The 17,657-nt window shown below is 45.5% G+C and overlaps 1 protein-coding gene across 3 annotated transcripts; it reads right to left on the reverse strand.

Moving 5' to 3' along the window:
• Positions 1 to 6,467, reverse strand: Fst (follistatin). Of its 3 annotated transcripts, none has more exons than XM_021663034.2 (6): positions 6,014 to 6,467; positions 3,970 to 4,161; positions 3,276 to 3,494; positions 2,888 to 3,112; positions 2,017 to 2,244; positions 1 to 1,242 (listed from the first exon to the last, which is right to left on the reverse strand). In XM_021663034.2, the coding sequence occupies exons 1-6, from the start codon at positions 6,096 to 6,098 to the stop codon at positions 1,160 to 1,162; spliced, it is 1,032 nt and encodes a 343-aa protein (XP_021518709.1). In that variant the 5' UTR covers positions 6,099 to 6,467; the 3' UTR covers positions 1 to 1,159. The 3 variants fall into 3 exon arrangements, with proteins under 3 accessions (XP_021518709.1, XP_021518708.1, XP_021518710.1); XM_021663033.2 differs by having other exon boundaries at positions 2,017 to 2,247; XM_021663035.2 differs by having other exon boundaries at positions 1 to 1,534; positions 2,017 to 2,247.
• Positions 6,468 to 17,657: the final 11,190 nt, after the last annotated feature.

Consider the following 17,657-nt stretch of genomic DNA (forward strand, 5'->3'; position numbering starts at 1 on the left):
TTGGCTTTTAAATTTTTTTTTATTTTTTCACTCATCATTTATTTACAAATACACATTATAACTTTTATATACATTGCACATTTACATGGTAGAAAAGTACAAAACTATATATTTAAATGAATTTATATTTAACTTGCCATGTTTGAAAATATAAAATTGCATCAGAAAAAAGTATTATGAAAAGCAAGAAACTTGAACTGATAAAGCTTCGATGGAACTTTTTAGTGACACATTGGTTGAAAAAGAAATGATTGGAAAGGTACAGCCGACTAGCTCAAAGGAGACACCGAATGACGGGCTGAAGGCGTAACTTTCACCTTCCTTTAGTCTCCTGACACCTACACACCATTCTATGTCTTTGGATCTGTAACATCACAAAAGTACACTTCTAGAATTTTAATGCCTCTCCCACCCTCTCTCACAATGTTTTCATCAGAACAAGGGGACGGAAGCAGACATTTCCTCAAGATGCTTATTCTCTGTACCTTGGGGCGGAGTTACAATGCCTTTTGGTCAGTCAAGATTCCTTGTAAACAAAACCCGAGAGATCAGGTATGTACAGATCAGGCAGCGGAGAATCCAATAAATAAACATGACAGAAACTGACATGCAAATTTGTTAAAAAGTGGGAAAGAATCTAACAACAGTGAAATGAAGGGAGACAGATGAGTGAGTGGATAGTAAGGAATGGACTTAAATGGTTTACAAGGGGGGGGGAAACGGTTTTACTTTACAAGCAAGAGACCTCACAATAAATAACAACTGCTCTTCCTTTCACGAATAAATTTCTTCAAAAACAAGGTGTACAGTCAACCAGACATTTTATGTATAAATTATAAAACATGACACAGTATAAATAAACGTCTACAAGTCTCAACTATAGGCCTCATCCAGTAGACCACAAAATGACCATCTCTCCATGCCCAGTGAGTAACAGTGTGGCCTGGGAGACAGCGTTAGGACAAAGGTCCTTTAATGTATAGTTTCCCCCCCAAATAAATAAGCATACACTTATTTACATTATGGACAATATATTTTTCTTTCTCTTATTTTTCTTTTGTATCTTTTTTTCTTTCTTTTCTTTTCTTTTTTTTTTTTTCTTTTGCTGTGTTTTGTTTTGCCCGAAGGCTATGTCAACACTGAACACTTGGTGGAGAGTTTACCACTCTAGAATGGAAGAGATAGGAAAGCTGTAGTCCTGGTCTTCCTCCTCCTCCTCTTCCTCCGTATCTTCCGAGATGGCTAGATGGGGGAATACAGGGGGAGCTGTTGTTTAAACACGGATAACAACAGCGCAGAAGCAGCTCAGTGTATGTTTTCAAAGCCCTCTGATACAGCCACATTACAGCGTTGCATTTTTACATGACTTGCAGCGTGATGCTGTTTGGTTTTTTTTTTTTTTTTGTTTTTTGGCATCTGCAGTTATGCAATAAGTTTACTTTAAAAACAAAACAAAACAAACCACCATAATCTATGAAGTCAAAATTGCAGAAAGTTCTGAAGAATCAATGGCTCAGGTTTTACAGGCAGATTCCTGAAATCAGATAAAAAGCGCTCTTGTGTTCTAGGTATAACTGCTTTGGCTCCTTAATTCAGAGTTAGTAGTGGCAACTGCGATAAGCCACAGCCCCAGTGTGGTAATAGAAAGCTGTCTTTGAAAACAAAACAAAACAAAAACCCCCACAAACTTTTGAAGCAGTTAGTTTAGATTCCAGCGTTACTGAGGCAACAGCAAAGCAAAGGACTAGAAGTAAAGACTGAGTGTCAAACAACTGGAGAGGTTTTCAGCGGCCACCCAGTGGACGGCCACCAAGGAGATCCTAAAAGCCAGGGAACACTGCAGAGAATTTGGCTGAGGAATCAGTGAATTGCTGGTGGAATTTAGCGGCTACCTAGTTTTAACAGAAACAGGTTTACACAGCGAGGTCTGTGTGCTTTTTTTTTTTAAACTTGTCCATTCACCAGGGCTTGCCTGGAAATGCCTTAAACTGCAGCAAGGTTAAAAATCACACTTACAGTTGCAAGATCCGGAGTGCTTGACTTCGAGCAACACGCCAGAGGAGCAGGCAGCTTCCTTCATGGCACACTCGCTGGCGTAAGTGGCATTGTCACTGGCACAGACTGGCTCATCCGACTTACTGTCAGGGCACAGCTCATCACAGAGGGAGCAACGACCTCTGCCAACTTTGAAATCCCATAGGCATTTTTTTCCACCACCACACTGGATGTCTTCACAGGACTTTGCTTCTAGGATATAATACACCAGTGATGAGCAAACTGAATGTCTTCCTTTCTTCCATTCTCTAGTCATAGATATACATAATGTGTGTATATATATATATATTATACATAATGTATATATATACACATATTTACATAATGGGATAATGGTGGTGTTATAGAAAACCGCTTTACAATCACACACACCCCATGGTTTCTTACAGCTTATAGAACTGTATTAAAAATAACATTCATTGGACAGAACTTCACAATATCCCGGAGTTAACTATGCATTGGATTATTTCCTACAAATGGGATTTAAAAAAAAAAATCAAATTCCATCAATTACTGGAATCTGATAACAGGTTTTAGGAACTGTTAAAGTAATTATTTCTTTGCTTCTAGCAAGTCTGGCACTTTAAAAAAAATGTGTAAAATTGTGTGAGCTCTAAGTTTTTTTAAGATAGAAAATTGCTGCTTCTCAAGGGTGTGTCAATGCGCCTGGAAGACAGGGGTCCTTCGGGAGGAAGGCTCCAGTTAAGCTGGGGAGGACCTGGATGTACTCATCGATCAGCTCCACACCGTTAGCACAGATTTTTAAAAATTTATTATTATTATTATTATTACTCTCTCATCTCTTTTTCTTTCCTCAATTCAGAATACCTACTGATACACTTTCCCTCATAGGCCAGTCCGATGGATCGGCCCAGCAGGCAGGTGGCCTTTCTCAGATGGCAGGCGCTGGAGTAAGTGACTCCATCGTTCCCACACAGGTACTGTTCGGAAGAGGAGGGCTCGGGGCAAATGCGGTTACAGGTCACGCAGTACGCGTTATTGGTCTGGTCCACTACACAGGTGGAGCTGCCTGGACAGAAAACATCCCGGCAGGTCTCTGGAAAAATAAAAAGAAAAGAAAAAAAAGAAAAAGTGGGGGAGGGGGGAGAGGGGAGACATTTCAATTGGTCCTTTCTGGTCCTTAGAGAGCATTTTGTACCATCCCCCCTCCCCCCTTGAGTCTTTAAGGGTCTTTGAGCCGCTTAGGGATCAGGACCTACTTTTACATTTGCCCTGGTACTGGACTTCCAGTTCCGGCTGCTCTTTACACCTGGCCTTGAGGAGTGCACATTCGTTCCGGTACGTTTTCCCATCCAGCCCACACACTGGCCCTTTCCAGGTGATGTTGGAACAGTCTGGGGCACAGACACAGCGGGGTTTGTTCTTCTTGTTCATTCGGCATTTTTTTCCTGGTCCGCAGTCCACGTTCTCACACGTTTCTAGGAGTTGGAAAGAGTCGCGGGTTCAAACCAAGGCAAGGCGTTTTTTTGGCGGGTCAGGCAAGGCTAGGGTGGTGGTCTCAGAGGCCTTGCACAATCGCGCACCCGCGACGGGAGGGCAGGCTGTCTCCTGGAAGGGATGGGGGTTGAGGACCTCAGGCCAGTGTTGTGCAGCTACAGCTTCTCTCGGGGACCGCACTGGTTGGTCCCTTTCGTTACGTGCCGACCCCCTTTGCGACCTTGCTTTGCCCACGGCGCGAGCCGGGATTCCACCTAGCTAACTCCACCCGGGATGGGGTGGGGGTGGGGGGCCCGGGAGCAGAATGAAGAAACCGAACAAAACTCTTGCCAGTCCTCAGCCCCAGCCAGACAGCGGTTGAACGCTGAGGGCAAGACGCCCTCTACTGAGGGCCCGCCGCCTAGGGGGGAGGAGGAGGAGGTGGAGGAGGAGGAGGAGGAGGAGGGGGAGGCCCACCTTTACAGGGGATGCAGTTGGGGGCGCCCCCGTTGAAAATCATCCACTTGAAGAGGGTGTTGTCGTTCACGTCCTCCTCGGTCCACGAGGTGCTCAGACGGCCGGTGCTGCAGCACTCCTCCTTGCTCAGCTCTGTCTTGTAGAGAACCTGGCAGCGGCCGTTCTTGGCTTGGCGGAGCCAGCAATTCCCAGCTGTGAGGGAGACAGGGATCAAGAGGTGAATGAGGGAGCAGTGGGGTAGGGGAGGGGGAGGCCGCTAGCACCGGGAAGGGAGGCCTGGAGGGGCTGGGGAGCGAGCGAGCGAGCGAGGTGGGGGAGAGGGGGAGGGAAGGAGGGGGGGGAGAGAGAGAGGGAGGCTGGGGAGAGCGCCGTCGCGGAGTTGGGAGGTGGGCTCCAGCAGCCGCAGCCATATCAATGTCAGTTACCAGTGACCCAGACAGAGCACGTGCAGCCCGCATTGACTTTTACTAGACTGTTTACTTTTTATTCGTCCCATTTCATAACCTGCAGCGACGGGAAGACCAGATTAAAGAACCTGACAAAAACAGGATGCGACGGATGTTTTTACATGTTGGTTTCATGTAGGCGGTAAAGGAATTATTTGTGACAGGGGTTAAGAAAGTAGAGAGGGGAGACGTGGAAGGGAGGGAAGGAGGGAGCGAAGGGGAGAGAGGGAAGGGGGGGCAGGGAGAATGACTATGAAATCTTCAGGACCAGATCAAGCAAAAGACACTTGTGAAAAATGAAAGCAAAGAGGAAAAAAAAAAAAAAAAAGGCAGCCGGGCCCAGCCTGGCTCTGCCCCGAGCGGCCTCGGGGCGCAGCCCGCCCGACGGGCTCGTTTTGCAATCGGCCAGCCCGGAGCACGCCCGCAGCCACCGCGAGCTTTCGAAATCTCCGAGGGCTGCTCTCCCCAGCGCCCACGTCCCGGCACCCAGGCCGAGCCCCTCTCAGAAAGGCGGGCTGCCCAGCCCGGGTGCCCAGCTCACAGCACAGAACCAGACCAGCAGCGATAAAGGGGGTGGGGGGGGGGGAGGCGTCCCCCGGGTCGCACACCCCTAACCTAACGTCTCCCGAGAACCCTTGTGCAAATAGTTTCTGCCCTCCCGGCTCGCTCTGAAGTGTTCGGACTCTGGGGAAGAAGATAGTCACCAAAGCGACTCCAGCAACAGGAGCGCAAGCTGCGCGGTAACCACTGTTTAAAAAAAAAAAGAAAAGAAAAAAATCCTGCCCGGGGACCAACTGTGATAAGATAAATCCATTTTTTTTTTTTTTAATTTTAGGAAGATAAACTTCACAAATTTGCTCTTTAATCCACGCCACAACCTAAGCCGCTTGTGGGCTGCTTATTGTTCCACAGAAAGTTAACAGAGGCACGAGACGGAGTGGAGGAAACTGTAAAGTTCTTGAAACACTTTGAGCTAATAATTTGGCTTGTCTTTCTTCTCTTTGGCGGGGCTCGGGGAGACGGGTGGCAGGGACATCTACCGAGCGTAAAACTACCTCCCTCTAAAAATTTCAGGACCCAGATTTCCAAGTTTGGGCAAAGTTTCTGAAACCACGTCCCCCCCCCCAGCCACCCAAGAAAATTCGGTATCTCCCATCCCCCACCCCAAGTCATTTTTTTTTTTTTAAGTCGCCAAAAGCTATGGAAGAAAAGATAGGGTATAGACAGAGAGTAGGTCAACCGCAGTCTCCAGGCTACGGATGCTCGCCCTTCTCTGGAGTCCGAGCAGGGGAGAGAACATCTAAAGCCATTAGAACCAGAACTTGGGAGCATCTGCCCCGAACTCCTAGGTTCCAGTTCAACCACTCACGCCCTTTCCCTTCGGAGGGATAACCCCGCTCCAAACTCCGCTCTCCGTCCTCAAGTGTCACCGCCTTCAGCCTCTTCCTCCCATCCCTCCCTTCCACAGTGGTCCCCACATCTCCGGGGGGGAGCAGCGTCGGTCAGGACGGACCGGGACGAGACGCCCGAAAAGTAGGACCCCCCCCCCCCCCGGCGCCCCAGCCGAGCCTCCCGGGCGCGTTTCCCCCCGCACTCACCCTGGGCGCTGCGGTCCTCCATGAACTGGCAGAGCAGCAGCAGCAGGAGGCAGAGGCCGCCGGGCTGGTGCCTGGCGCGGACCATCGTGGGGGCAGGCGCGGGGCCGAGGAGCGCGGCGGCGGGTGGCCGGGGCGAGCGGCGCGCGTCGCGGAGGCGAGCGGCGGAGGGCGCAGCGGATCCCGGCGCAGCCCCGCGCTCGCCAGCGGCCGCCCGCGCGATTCAATGGACGTCAGGAGCCGGGCGCAGCCGCGCTTTAAATCTAGACGGGGGTCTCCGCGGTGTGCGGTGGGCGGTCTCCCGGCGCGCGAGGCTGTGGGAGGGCGGCCGCGGCCGAGGGTGTGCCCGCTCGCTGGGGGTGGGGAGCTTTGAAAAGTTCAGTGTGAATCAGGTGACATTTCCCACCTTCTGGAAACCCTTCCCAATTATCTGTCGGAGGTGCCCGGAATCAAAGCGGCGGGAGCGGCGGAGGGGAGGGGAGGGGACGGGAGGGAGGGAGGGGAGCGGGGGGGGGGGGGGAGAGGGAGGGCAGGCCGCAGGGGCGGGGGCCGGGGGCGACGCTCCGGGGGTGGGGAGCGGGGCAGAGCGCCCGCTCCGCTCCTGCACGCCGCCGCTCGGGGCCCGGCGCACCCGCCCGCCCGGGGTGGCGTGCGAGCGAGCGAGCGAGTGTGTGTCTGTGTGTGTGTCTGTGTGTGTGTGTGTGTGTGTGTGTGCGCGCGCGGGTGTGCGTGCGCGCGTGTGAGCCAGGGAGCCGGAGGAGGCGGCCGGGGAGAGCGACGACCCCGGGCGCGGAGACCCACCCGGGGCACCGACGCCGCCGGGGTCCCCCCCTTCTCCGGAGCCTCCGCCGAGAGCCCCGGGGAGCGGTGGCAGGACCCCCCCCCACCCGGGCGCGGCCGGGGAGCGGGGGTCTCTTTCCCTCTCTCGTGTCACTTGGCGGCCACCCGGCCGAGCCGCCCCCCCTCCGCGGCCCGGAGCGGCTGCCGGGGACCCCGACCCCCCGGACGCCTTCCCCGCCGCCGCCGCCGGGGCGCTGCGGAGACGCGGCCCTCGCTCCCCACCAGCCAGAGGCGAACGGAAAGGTTTAACACCTCGGAGCCGGCCGCCCCCGGCAGCCTCGCCCTCTCTCCCTTTCTTTCCTCCCCTTTCACTTCGCCGGCGTCTGGAGTCGCAGCCCCGAGCGGGGGCGCCGACGTAGGCGGTCTGCCCCCCTCCTCCCCCTCGCCGAGACGCCCCAGTTTCTGTCCCGAGTCTCTCTCCCTCTCTCATATTAAAAAAAAAAAAAAAATGCACCATGATAATGAACTTCTGCAGCCTCAGTTTATTGAGTGCAGTGCCTGGCATTCTTCTCCGAAAGTTGGCGGGTCTTCTCATTTATAACATTTTCTGGCACGGCTGAATGAAACTGAGGAGGCGATATTTCCTTTTATATAAAACGATTACTTCACGGAAAATGCTATATTGTTTATTTCAAAGCTGCCTTTTCAATTTTTCTTTCTTTTTCTTTTTCTTTCTTTCTTTTTTTTTCTTTTTTCTTTCTTTTTTTTTTTTTTTTTCCTTTTTGCCTCTGAAGCCCGAACGACAACAGAAGTACGCAGACAAAATTCTTGGACATTCCCAGGTCATTGGGATTTGTTCTACGGATTTCAAATTCGCCCTTCTTCTCTAACTCCCCCCCCCCCCCGCCCTAGCCTCCTCCCGCCCCTCCTCGGGTCCTCCTCTCATCCACCCACCCCCATCTTCCATTGCCCTCCTCCCACCCCCTCCACAACTGCAAATAACTCAGTGATAACAGATTTTTTTCCACCAACTGCAGGAGATAGTGCTAATCTTTTAATAAAAGGTCCCATTACAATGGGATCTGTCTGGACAGACTATAATAGATCCCGAAATACAGCCGTGCTAATATTAGAAGACAGTTGTTTGGGTGCCTCTCAGACGGGCCCAAGCCCCCCTTTGAAAGTGGGCATGAATCACAAAGCCCCCGGCCGCCGCACCTGCACCGCGCGCCTTCGGTGCAGCAGGCTGGTAAAAACGGGTGACCTCGCCGCCGCTTTTCGCTTTATAATTACAGTCATGAGGACAGGAGTGGAAGGGAGGGGAGGGGAGCGGGTGGCCCGGGAGAGCCGGCTTTTTGCTCACTTTAGACGGCTCTGGGGCTCCACATCCTTTTTAATCTTTCCAGATTCATTTTGTCTGTTTCTGTCTGTCTGCCTGTTGGTCGGTCTCCTTCCTCTTCTGGCTTTTCCGCCCTCCTCCCACTCCCCTCATTTCTCTTTCCCAGCCCTTCCTAGCTTCTGTCTCTCCTCCCTCTCCCCGGACTCTGCCCGTACTCCCCCTCCCCTTTCCTCGCTTCCTTTTCTCTTCCCTCCAACGCATTAATGCGGAGTTGTTTAGTGCCCTCTAATGGTAGGCGACATTAACAATTAATAGGAAACTGTCCCCCTTGCAGGAGCTGCCACTTAAAGGCAACATTTCAAAGTTGAATTATTTCTTCTTTACTCGGAGATGCTTTCACTGTGGTGCACTAGAGGGAAAGTTTGTTTTCTCCCCTTAAAATCTCCCCACCCCCATTTCAGGGATAACTTACTTAATGGAGAGCTAACAATTTCTGTTACTTGACTCCTCCCCATCACATACATTTTTTTTTTTCCCTGCCAGGAAAAGACCCACCTTTGGTTTTAGCTAGTTTTTGTCTTTCTTTTTCTTTCTTCCTTCCTTCCTTCCTTCCTTCCTTCCTTCCTTCCTTCCTTCCTTCCTTCCTTCTTCCCTCATTTTTAAAGCAAACTATCTGGAGTTGAAAAATCAGTTAAGCATTCTAAATGCACAGAAGATGACCGAATGTTATGGCTAATAATGGCCATTAAAATGTCTTAAAGTGGGCTGGGGGGATGGCTCAGAGGTTAAGAGCACTGGTTGTTCTTCCTTATAGGTCTTGAGTTCAATTCTCAGCAACCACATGGTGGCTCACAACCATCTATAATGAGATCTGGTGCCCTCTTCTGGTGCACAGGCACACATGTAGGCAGAATGCTGTATAAATAATAAATCTTATTTTAAAAAAGAGATGTAGTACATAACTTAAAAAATGTCTTATAATTACAGAATTTTATATTTCTTTCCAGTTTAAACACATCCTTTGGTCCCATCATCAGGTAGCCTTTGGGAGTTGAAGGGACTTACTTTAACTGGAACCATACGAGATATTCAAATAATACTTAAGCCCATTTGTAGATGAAGTCATTTTATAAAAAGATTATTTTTATTTTTTTTTAAATTATGTGGGTAGGCGTTTGTCTATTTATATGTGAAGGCAGGTGTCCAAGGAATCCAGAAGATGGACGGTGAGATGGGCGCTGGGAACTGAACTCAGGTCTTTTGCAAGAGCAGTATGTGTTCTGAACTGTCTTAACCCCTGAGTCATCTCCAGCATCCTACATGAGGTCAGTTTGCCTAGGTGAGTACCAGACTGTTGTGTAACAGTGAGGATTGAAACATTCTATCCTAAAGCAAGCTCCTTAAGCAGGAAGGCAAACAATTCAAAATAGCTTCAGGAAGTTCCTGAAACTGACCAGATTAGCTAGGCTACTCTGCCCCAGTTAACAATGAAAGGTTAGAGCCTGAAGGAAGACAACCTGCGAAGAGATCAACTTCCTGGAAGTAGCAGAAATCAGCCACACTGCCTGAAAGAGGTGTAGATCAGAATCACCTGGGAAAAAACACTCTCAGACCTGTTGATCCGCCAGTAAGCTGTGCAGTGTGCTCCAGGGTCTCCAGCTTTTGTGAACTGTCACCCGTGCTGGGACGGGCCATGGTGATGCAGCTGTTTTGGGGTCATTGGTCCTTCTCACCCATACTCCTGTAAGTAACCCCAATAACATTCATTGATTCACTAGGTTGGACTTTGATGGTGTCTGTACTTTGTTCTGTCATGGGATCTCTGTCCGGAGTGAGTAGATGTGTGCATTGCATCTCCCATGGAACGTTTTGTCACAACATAAGGACTGCTCCTAACTTCATTACTTCCTCAGCTCTTTTTAGAAATATTGCTTTAAGGACTATAATCCCCCCCCCCCCTTAAAGATAACATCAAACAGTGAAACCACTGGTATTCCTTGCAGGAGCTTATTAGATTTAAATATTCATTTATGTAAACACACACAATCTAGCTCATACAAGTATGTACAAATGCTACTTTTTTGGGGGAGGGACGTTGTTGATCAGGCTAAATGGAAACTAGAAAACATACAATTTGAGGGCGTTAAAAGCATATTTATTTGGATAAAAGTATTTGATTTATCCACATACATTAAATGCCATAAAACTATCTAAATTAATTTAATCCAAGATGTACCCACACAATTCCAAAATGACTGGGAGCAAGGTAATCTGTTTGTTTGTTTGCCTTGCCTCATGCAGCCTAAATTGGCCTCAAACTTGCTACTACTTTGAAGTACTGCCTCCACCTTCCTGGGAGGATAGGTGTGTGCCACCATATTTGACCATCCATTTCTACTTTATTTAGCTATCTATTTATTTACGTATTTATTTATATATTTATTATTTGTTTATGTGTCATATCAAATATTCAGAGCACCCACTTTGTTAACCACATTGATGAATCATCATGTAATTGTCTGGCTAGGCCAAAACAGATACAGTAACTGTCTTTGTTATAAGTGGGCCCATTTTAGAGTCTTCCCTTGTGACCAGAAGACCCAAACACAAGATTACTTCTAGTTCTGGAGAGGGTGGCCCTGCAGGTCAGTGTTGAGGTCACTGGCAAACACTGTGGAAAACACAAGTTCCAGTTGCTTTTGGCCTTGTGAATAAGCAGCTTTGCTGTTTGCTCAGTGGTACAAACCCATCCTGTTTTCCAGCTGCACCTTGGATAGTATTGATCTGTTTGGGAGAATGTCTGCTCCGAATTTGCTCAGATTGGTCACCAGGACTCTTGTCATCCCAGGCTATTTTCTGGCCACATCTGAGGAAACGAGTCCCATGTCAATGCCATGGCTTTCTGTGGGCATCCCCAGGAGATCCATCCAGTTTCTGTGGTGTGGTACGGAACTACACACCTGTTCAGTGACATCATAGTGAAACAGCTGCAGCCTCTCTTACTGTTTTGTCTTCTATAAATGTTGAATATTGGCTTGGTTGAGATCTAAATGCCAAAGGAACATTTTAAAATAAAAAAAGTCATCTTTCAGTTTTGTTGTATGCCTTCAAGTTTGACTTTTTTTTTTCCTTTCTGCTTTGCCAAAAAATAAATGTAAATTATGAGAAACACAATAGGACGACTTTGTAGCTAAATTCCTGGGCACCACACAAAAAAGACTACTGTTCTTTGATTTTTTTTTCCAGCTTCAAGAGCTATCTTTCCTCTGAAGTTTATAAATTTAAAATATTGGCCCTTAAAGAACAATTTAAGCCAGCTCCTATTATAGCTATTAAACTCATACTAGAATGACCTGGTTTAATTTCAGTTGCTGAAAACAATCCTAAGAAGGAGAGACATGAGATAGTGTGTAGAGTATTTGGAAGCTATAACCTGGCAGATTTACTTTTGTGTTTTGAAAGTCAAACTTTTCTTGAGTCAGATTTTGTCCTTCCAAGCATAAAGGCAGTTGGTGCATTGGTATAATTGGTATAATTGGTATAAATGAAGTGGCACAATTTCATAGGCTAGAATGAACACTTGAGGGGGTGGGGTAGAGCAGCGGTTCTGCGTTGGCTGAACTGCTGCGACCCTGAAATGTAAAGAAATGTGCTCCCAGTCAGGTAGTGTCTCTACAGGATTTGCAGACCGCTAAGTGATCAGGCTTAGAAAAAGCATTATAAAATATGTCTTTAAGGAAAGCACTAAGGTAATGATTAATTGGTTGTTTTACATAGTGCCAATCAGCCATAGTCACTCTTCTTGGGATTACTCTTTTTCGTCTGTGACATTTGTGCAACATTTATTTTCCCATCAATGTTCTAACTACCTGGACTTTTCAGAAGTCAGCCAAGATATGGGACACACACACGCTTAAATTAGTCAACACTGGCACATTCAGCTCAACATAATTAAGTCATTAAGGTAAACCATTCAAGTTATGCCCCAGGATAGAAATATTATGTGGGATTAATAGATAGTTCTAAGTATTTCAGGTCACTTTGAAAATACAAAGGACTCAGATATTTGAGTGTGATTGAAATTGTCAGTATGAAGGACCAAATATATCTGGGCACAGGGGTCTTTTCTGAGACTGACACTCCACTAAGGACCGTGTATGGATATAACCTAGAACCTTTGCTCAGATGAAGCCCGTGGTAGCTCAGTAACCAATTGGTTTCCCATTGTAAGGGGAACAGGGACTATTTCTGACAAGAACTCGATGGCAGACTCTTTGACCTCCCCACCCCACAAGGGAGGAGTAGTCCTGCTAGGCCACAGAGGAGGACTCTGGAGATACCTGATAAAACAGGGTCAGGTGAAAGGGGAGGAGGTCCTCCCCAATCAGTGGACTTGGAAAGGTGCAGGGAGGAGATGAAGGAGGGAGGGTGGGATTGGGAGGGAATAAGGGAGCGGGATACACCTGGGATACAGAGTTAATAAAATGTAACTAATAATAATAAATAAATAATAAAATAAATAATAATAAAAAATAAAATAAAATTAAAAAATTTGTCAATGTGTGAACTTCAGTACTTTCTGTCTTAATTCCATTTACACATTCTATGTCATGGAAAACACAAGGAGGACAAACCAGTATTTGCCATTCTGTTTCCCCACCTTAGGTTCAAGACAATGCAGTAATCAAAGTAAGAGCCTCTTTCCTGGGCTATTCATTGGCTAAAAGTGAGTTGGCATATTATAGTCATGTCACTTTATTTTGATTTCTGATACCTCATTTTAGTTTTCCATCAAGTAGCAAGCGATGACTTGCATACTGAAATAATATGCTCACCCCTTCCTTCCTTCCTTCCTTCCTTCCTTCCTTCCTTCCTTCCTTCCTTCCTTCCTCGGATTTTTTTTTTAATAAACTTTTTTTTTTAAAAGAAAGATTTATTTATTACGTATACAGAGTTCTGCCTGCATGTGTGCTTGAATGCCAGATGGTAGCAGAGGGCACCAGATCTTATTACTGATGGTATGAGCCACCATGTGGTTGCTGGGAATTGAACTCAGGATCTCTGGAAGAGCGGCCAGTTCTCTAGAGGGCACCAGATCTCATTACTGATGGTATGAGCCACCATGTAGTTGCTGGAAATTGAACTCAGGACCTCTGGAAGAGCAGCCAGTGCTCTTAACCTCTGAGCCATCTCTCCAGCCCCCCTTCCTTCGGATTTTTGAGACAGGGTTTCCCTGTGTAGCGTTGGCTGTCCTGGACTTGCTTTTTAGACCAGGCTAGCCTTGAACTCACAGAGATCCACTTTCCTCTGCCTTCCTGAGTGCTGGAGTAAAGGCATGCACTACCATACCCAGCTAATAAGCTCTTTTCCAAGAGCTTTTTTGTTCAATATTGGAGTCAGTAGTTGGTGCAATTGTTATTTGGTCATTTGTTATGTTGTCACTTTCATTAAAAAAAAAAAAAAAACTTGGCATTAATCTTATCTCTGTTCTGAGGTATGCTTCCTTCAAGAAGTAAGTATTGTTTAGGAGAGAGTAAGAGTTCAGTTCGTAGGCAGTTAGATGAACTCTGGACATTTACTATATTATGTTGATAATTTCCCCAAAGCCTTTGCTACGGTTTAATGTAACATATTTAGGAACTTAACCCCAAAAGTGATATTGAGAGGGAAGGCACTCAGGATCACAGCTTTTATCAAGGGACTTAAGGGACTTAGTCCTTCCTTCTATGTGAAGCTTCAGCAACAAGGCTCTTGTCCTGGAAACAGGGAGAAGCCTTACTAGATACTGAATCTGCTGGTGCCTTGCTTGATCTTAGGAGCCAAAAACAAAACAAACAAAAACCCCACAAAAAAAAAAAAAACCCAAACCAAAATAAAACAAAAACAACAACCCTTCAAAACAGTAACCAATAAATTCTTATTACATATAAATGACCCAATATAAGGTGTGGTGTTATGGTAGCACAATGGTACAGGACAATCCTCTTTTTATGGAGGCATTTTTTGTTTTGAATCATGTAAAAAAAAAAAAAAAAAAAAAAGAAAAACAGAAATCACATGGCCACTTCATTGAGCTCTGTATCTGGCCTGTGATCTGCTCTATTGATCTATTTGTTGATCCTAAGCCAGTGCCAAACTGTTGTTATTACCAGCTTTAGGAGAAGCAATGAAGTCAGAGAGTATAATTTTCTTCTTCTTTGTTCTTTCTTTTCACGATCACATTAGTTAATCTAATTGTTTTTAGGTACAACTTATAGAACCTACTTGTTTATTTCTACAAAAATCTTGATGGACTTAATGCTTGAGATAGGTTAATTGTGGACAGTTCGAATTTTAACAGTAACAGGTATTTAAAACCGTGAACATAATCTATCTTTTCATTCACATTAAAAAAAAACAAAAACAAAAACAAACCATTTCTGTCAACTATAGTTTGGGGGGGGATCCACGTTGCATTTTGTTCATCAATGAAAAGACTGTGCTGGAATAGGATACTGTGTGTGTGTGTGTGCGTGTGTGTGTGCTGTGTTTACTTCTGTATCTCAGAGAAGCTGAATGAGTGATAGACATCTTCTTGTCCAGGAGGACACTTGTCTTTATCCTTCCACAGGCTGATTGTCTGTGGTAGTCAAAAAGAATGGATTGAGCACACTTTCTGGGAGAACTGTGCTAACTCATCAGTCTCTTATATATGTACACGCTGGTGTTTCTTTTATAGGATAGTGACTCTTTTCAAGAAGGAAAAAAAAATCATTCACCGTGGGATTTACACTCAGCGATTGTTAAGGAAGGTCCCTTACTTGCTAGTGGTTTGTAGGATATTATTTCATTGTTCTTATGTAAGTAGATTCCCATTCAGAACAATCCATCACTATGCTTTTGAGAGGCGGAAACATGCAGTTTCCATTATGCTAACATTTGGGTGGCAGTTGCTGTCTGCCTTCATGCTCTGTTAGTGAGTTATGACATCTTTTCAGTTGTGGTTGCTGCTCCTGATTCATTGGTCCTCCCTGGACTTTCCCTTCCCCTTGTATCTCATTCCCATCAAAAGGGCAACAACAGCGATATACCTTGTACCTTTTGGAGCATGTATTGGTTTATTTTTTTCATGTAAATGTCACATTCAAAAGTAAACAATACTTTGTATTGTTTATTCAACAGTACTATTAAATATTTAACAATGGGTTGAGGTCAAATGGTGATGACACAGCATGTGGAAATACAGGACTGATGATGCATTAAGTGTTGAAATAAATTATTTCAACACATGGTGAGCCGTGCTTTTTTTTTTTTTTGAACTAGAACGGGTCTATGTATGCATAGATGTGTATATGAAAAATTGGAAGGTGAATAAGTTAGAGGCATATTGGTCAATACGTGCTTAATATTATAGTCATTGTGTGGCAATACAATTTGTAATAGAGGCGTGTTTATTTGCTTCTCCAATACATTGGCTAAATAATTCTTTTCAACTAGCCTCAGTGCAATTTCCTTGCAAATAGAGTATGAAAATCATCAACAGGAAGCGTGTGCTAATGGCTTACATGCGGCACAGATGGAAACATAGTGCAGAGGAACCATTTCGTTGAGATCATTTTGGCCTCAAGACTTCTAATCTTTGCTTTAACAGAAAACATTGTTTTGGCCAGCCAGATGACACAACCATCACAGTGTCAACATTTCCATTTTTGCCAAGGCACCAGATTCCCTGAAGAAACTGTTAGGCAGTGATTCTTAACGCTCTTATGTTTGTGGTCCCTTTGAACAGCTTTGCAATATATGGACCATCTTCCCAGAATAGTACAGAGACTAGTACACTTACACACTCAAACAAAAATTTGCATTTGTTCTGAAAGAATTACAGACACAGAACTCTATGCGTGGATATTTTATGGTTTTGAAAAAGTGAGCTTCTAATACAGGCTGTTTATTCTGCCAGTACACTTTGTCAACTCGCCTTCCAAGAACCTTTCAGATTTTAGAAATTAGAATGTTCTTCGTAGTGCATAACTTCACATATTATGTAGTCATACAAAATTAGCGATTGCTACCGTCATGGCTTGAGTATCTTGAACAATTGTCTCCCCCACTTCCCATTTCTCCTCCACATCCCAATCAATTATTTTGATGTTTAATAATAATTGCCTTGTACTTAGTACATATCGCACAGCAGAAACATGAACTATGCCATCACTATTTCCCTTAACTCTATCTTGCAGCACGTGCATCTATTTTCATCATCATTTTTGAGGTTGTTCCAGAAAACATATAACAAAGCTGAGGTAATTCTAGGAAACACTCCAGTTTTCATTGTGTTGATTTAACTGTGAGTTCACGTGCTGCTGCAGCATGTGTGGCGGTCTGAGGGTAACATACAGGAGGCAGTCCCTCCTGTTATCACATTCATCCCAACCGCTGAGCTCAAGTTTAACGTGAGGCTTGGTGGCAAGTGGTCTAACTTGCGAGCCATCTCACTGGCCTTATCCCAGCTTCTAAGTAAATCAATCAATTAACAAACCTCCTATAGATCTAATACATTCAGATTTAGAATTCTTTCTGTTGATTTGTTTGTTTTTGGTAGCCTTGGTTGTCCTGGAATTCACTTTGTAGACCAGGCTCGCCCCTAACTCACAGTGGTCTGACTTCTTCTGCCTGTGAATGTTGGGATTAAAGAAAGGTGTGCGCCACCACCAGGCTAATCTCTTACTAAAAAAAAAAAAAAATTTTTTTTTTTTTTGCCAAGGTAAAATTTTTGTTTGCCAAGGTCTATAATTATTGTTGTATGCTGAACAAAGTAAGTTACTCTTCATATTCTATTTAGCTGATGTTTGAGGTACATTAGGAGGAAAAGGAAAAAAGAAAAATCCAGTTGAAGCCTTTATAGAGATTTTAGTATGAAAGAGAAGGCATCTATTCAGCAAGGACAGTGAATACTGATAAAGAGAGCCAGGAGGAATCTTCTGTAAGTGGCATTTAGAAGTCCTGTGTGTGTGTGTGTGTATGTGTGTGTGTGTGTCTGTCTGTCTGTCTGTCTGTATATTATGAGAAGTGCCTGAAGGTGGTGTTTTGGAAGAGATAATAGAAGTAGAGTTTTGAAGCCTAGGAAGTAAGAAAGGACTCCAAAAGCCCAAAAAAGTTTTAATGATCAAAGCACTGAGTGTGAGAAAGAGAAACTGAGGAAGGTAGAGAAGCGGGTGGTCAGAATTACATGAGGTCTTGCCAACACGGTGGGTGCCTTGGGTTTTCCAGAGGAAATTCTGTGAGAATCAAAATGGTGGCATTCCTCTGCATTTTGAAGCGCATTCCCCCCATCTGTGGAGATGGATCCAGAGGAGCTAACCCTGATGAAAGGGCTGCTTTCAAGAGCCAGAGAATACGCACCATCAACAGGCTCTGTTAGTTGGTTTGAGGACTGATGGAAAAGAGGAAACAAGGCTTGTTCTTTGTTTCCTAGTGTGATGGAGTGAGTGGGTGGCAGCATCATTTCACAATATAAGCAATAATGGAAAGGGGGACAGTTTCTGTTTA

This window comes from Meriones unguiculatus, chromosome 6 (genome assembly GCF_030254825.1).
Source record: "Meriones unguiculatus strain TT.TT164.6M chromosome 6, Bangor_MerUng_6.1, whole genome shotgun sequence".
In the NCBI taxonomy this organism is placed as follows: domain Eukaryota; kingdom Metazoa; phylum Chordata; class Mammalia; order Rodentia; family Muridae; genus Meriones; species Meriones unguiculatus.

What these genes read in the sequence shown, in the direction of transcription:
- Fst (XM_021663033.2), bottom strand. Translation starts at nt 6,098, where the DNA reads ATGGTCCGCGCCAGGCACCAGCCCGGCGGCCTCTGCCTCCTGCTGCTG. An exon ending in CAACTGCATCCCCTGTAAAG is followed by an intron (nt 3,495 to 3,969) that starts GTGGGCCTCCCC and finishes TCCAACTCCTAG; the next exon opens with AAACGTGTGAGAACGTGGAC. An exon ending in CTATGAGGGAAAGTGTATCA is followed by an intron (nt 2,248 to 2,887) that starts GTAGGTATTCTG and finishes ATTATATCCTAG; the next exon opens with AAGCAAAGTCCTGTGAAGAC.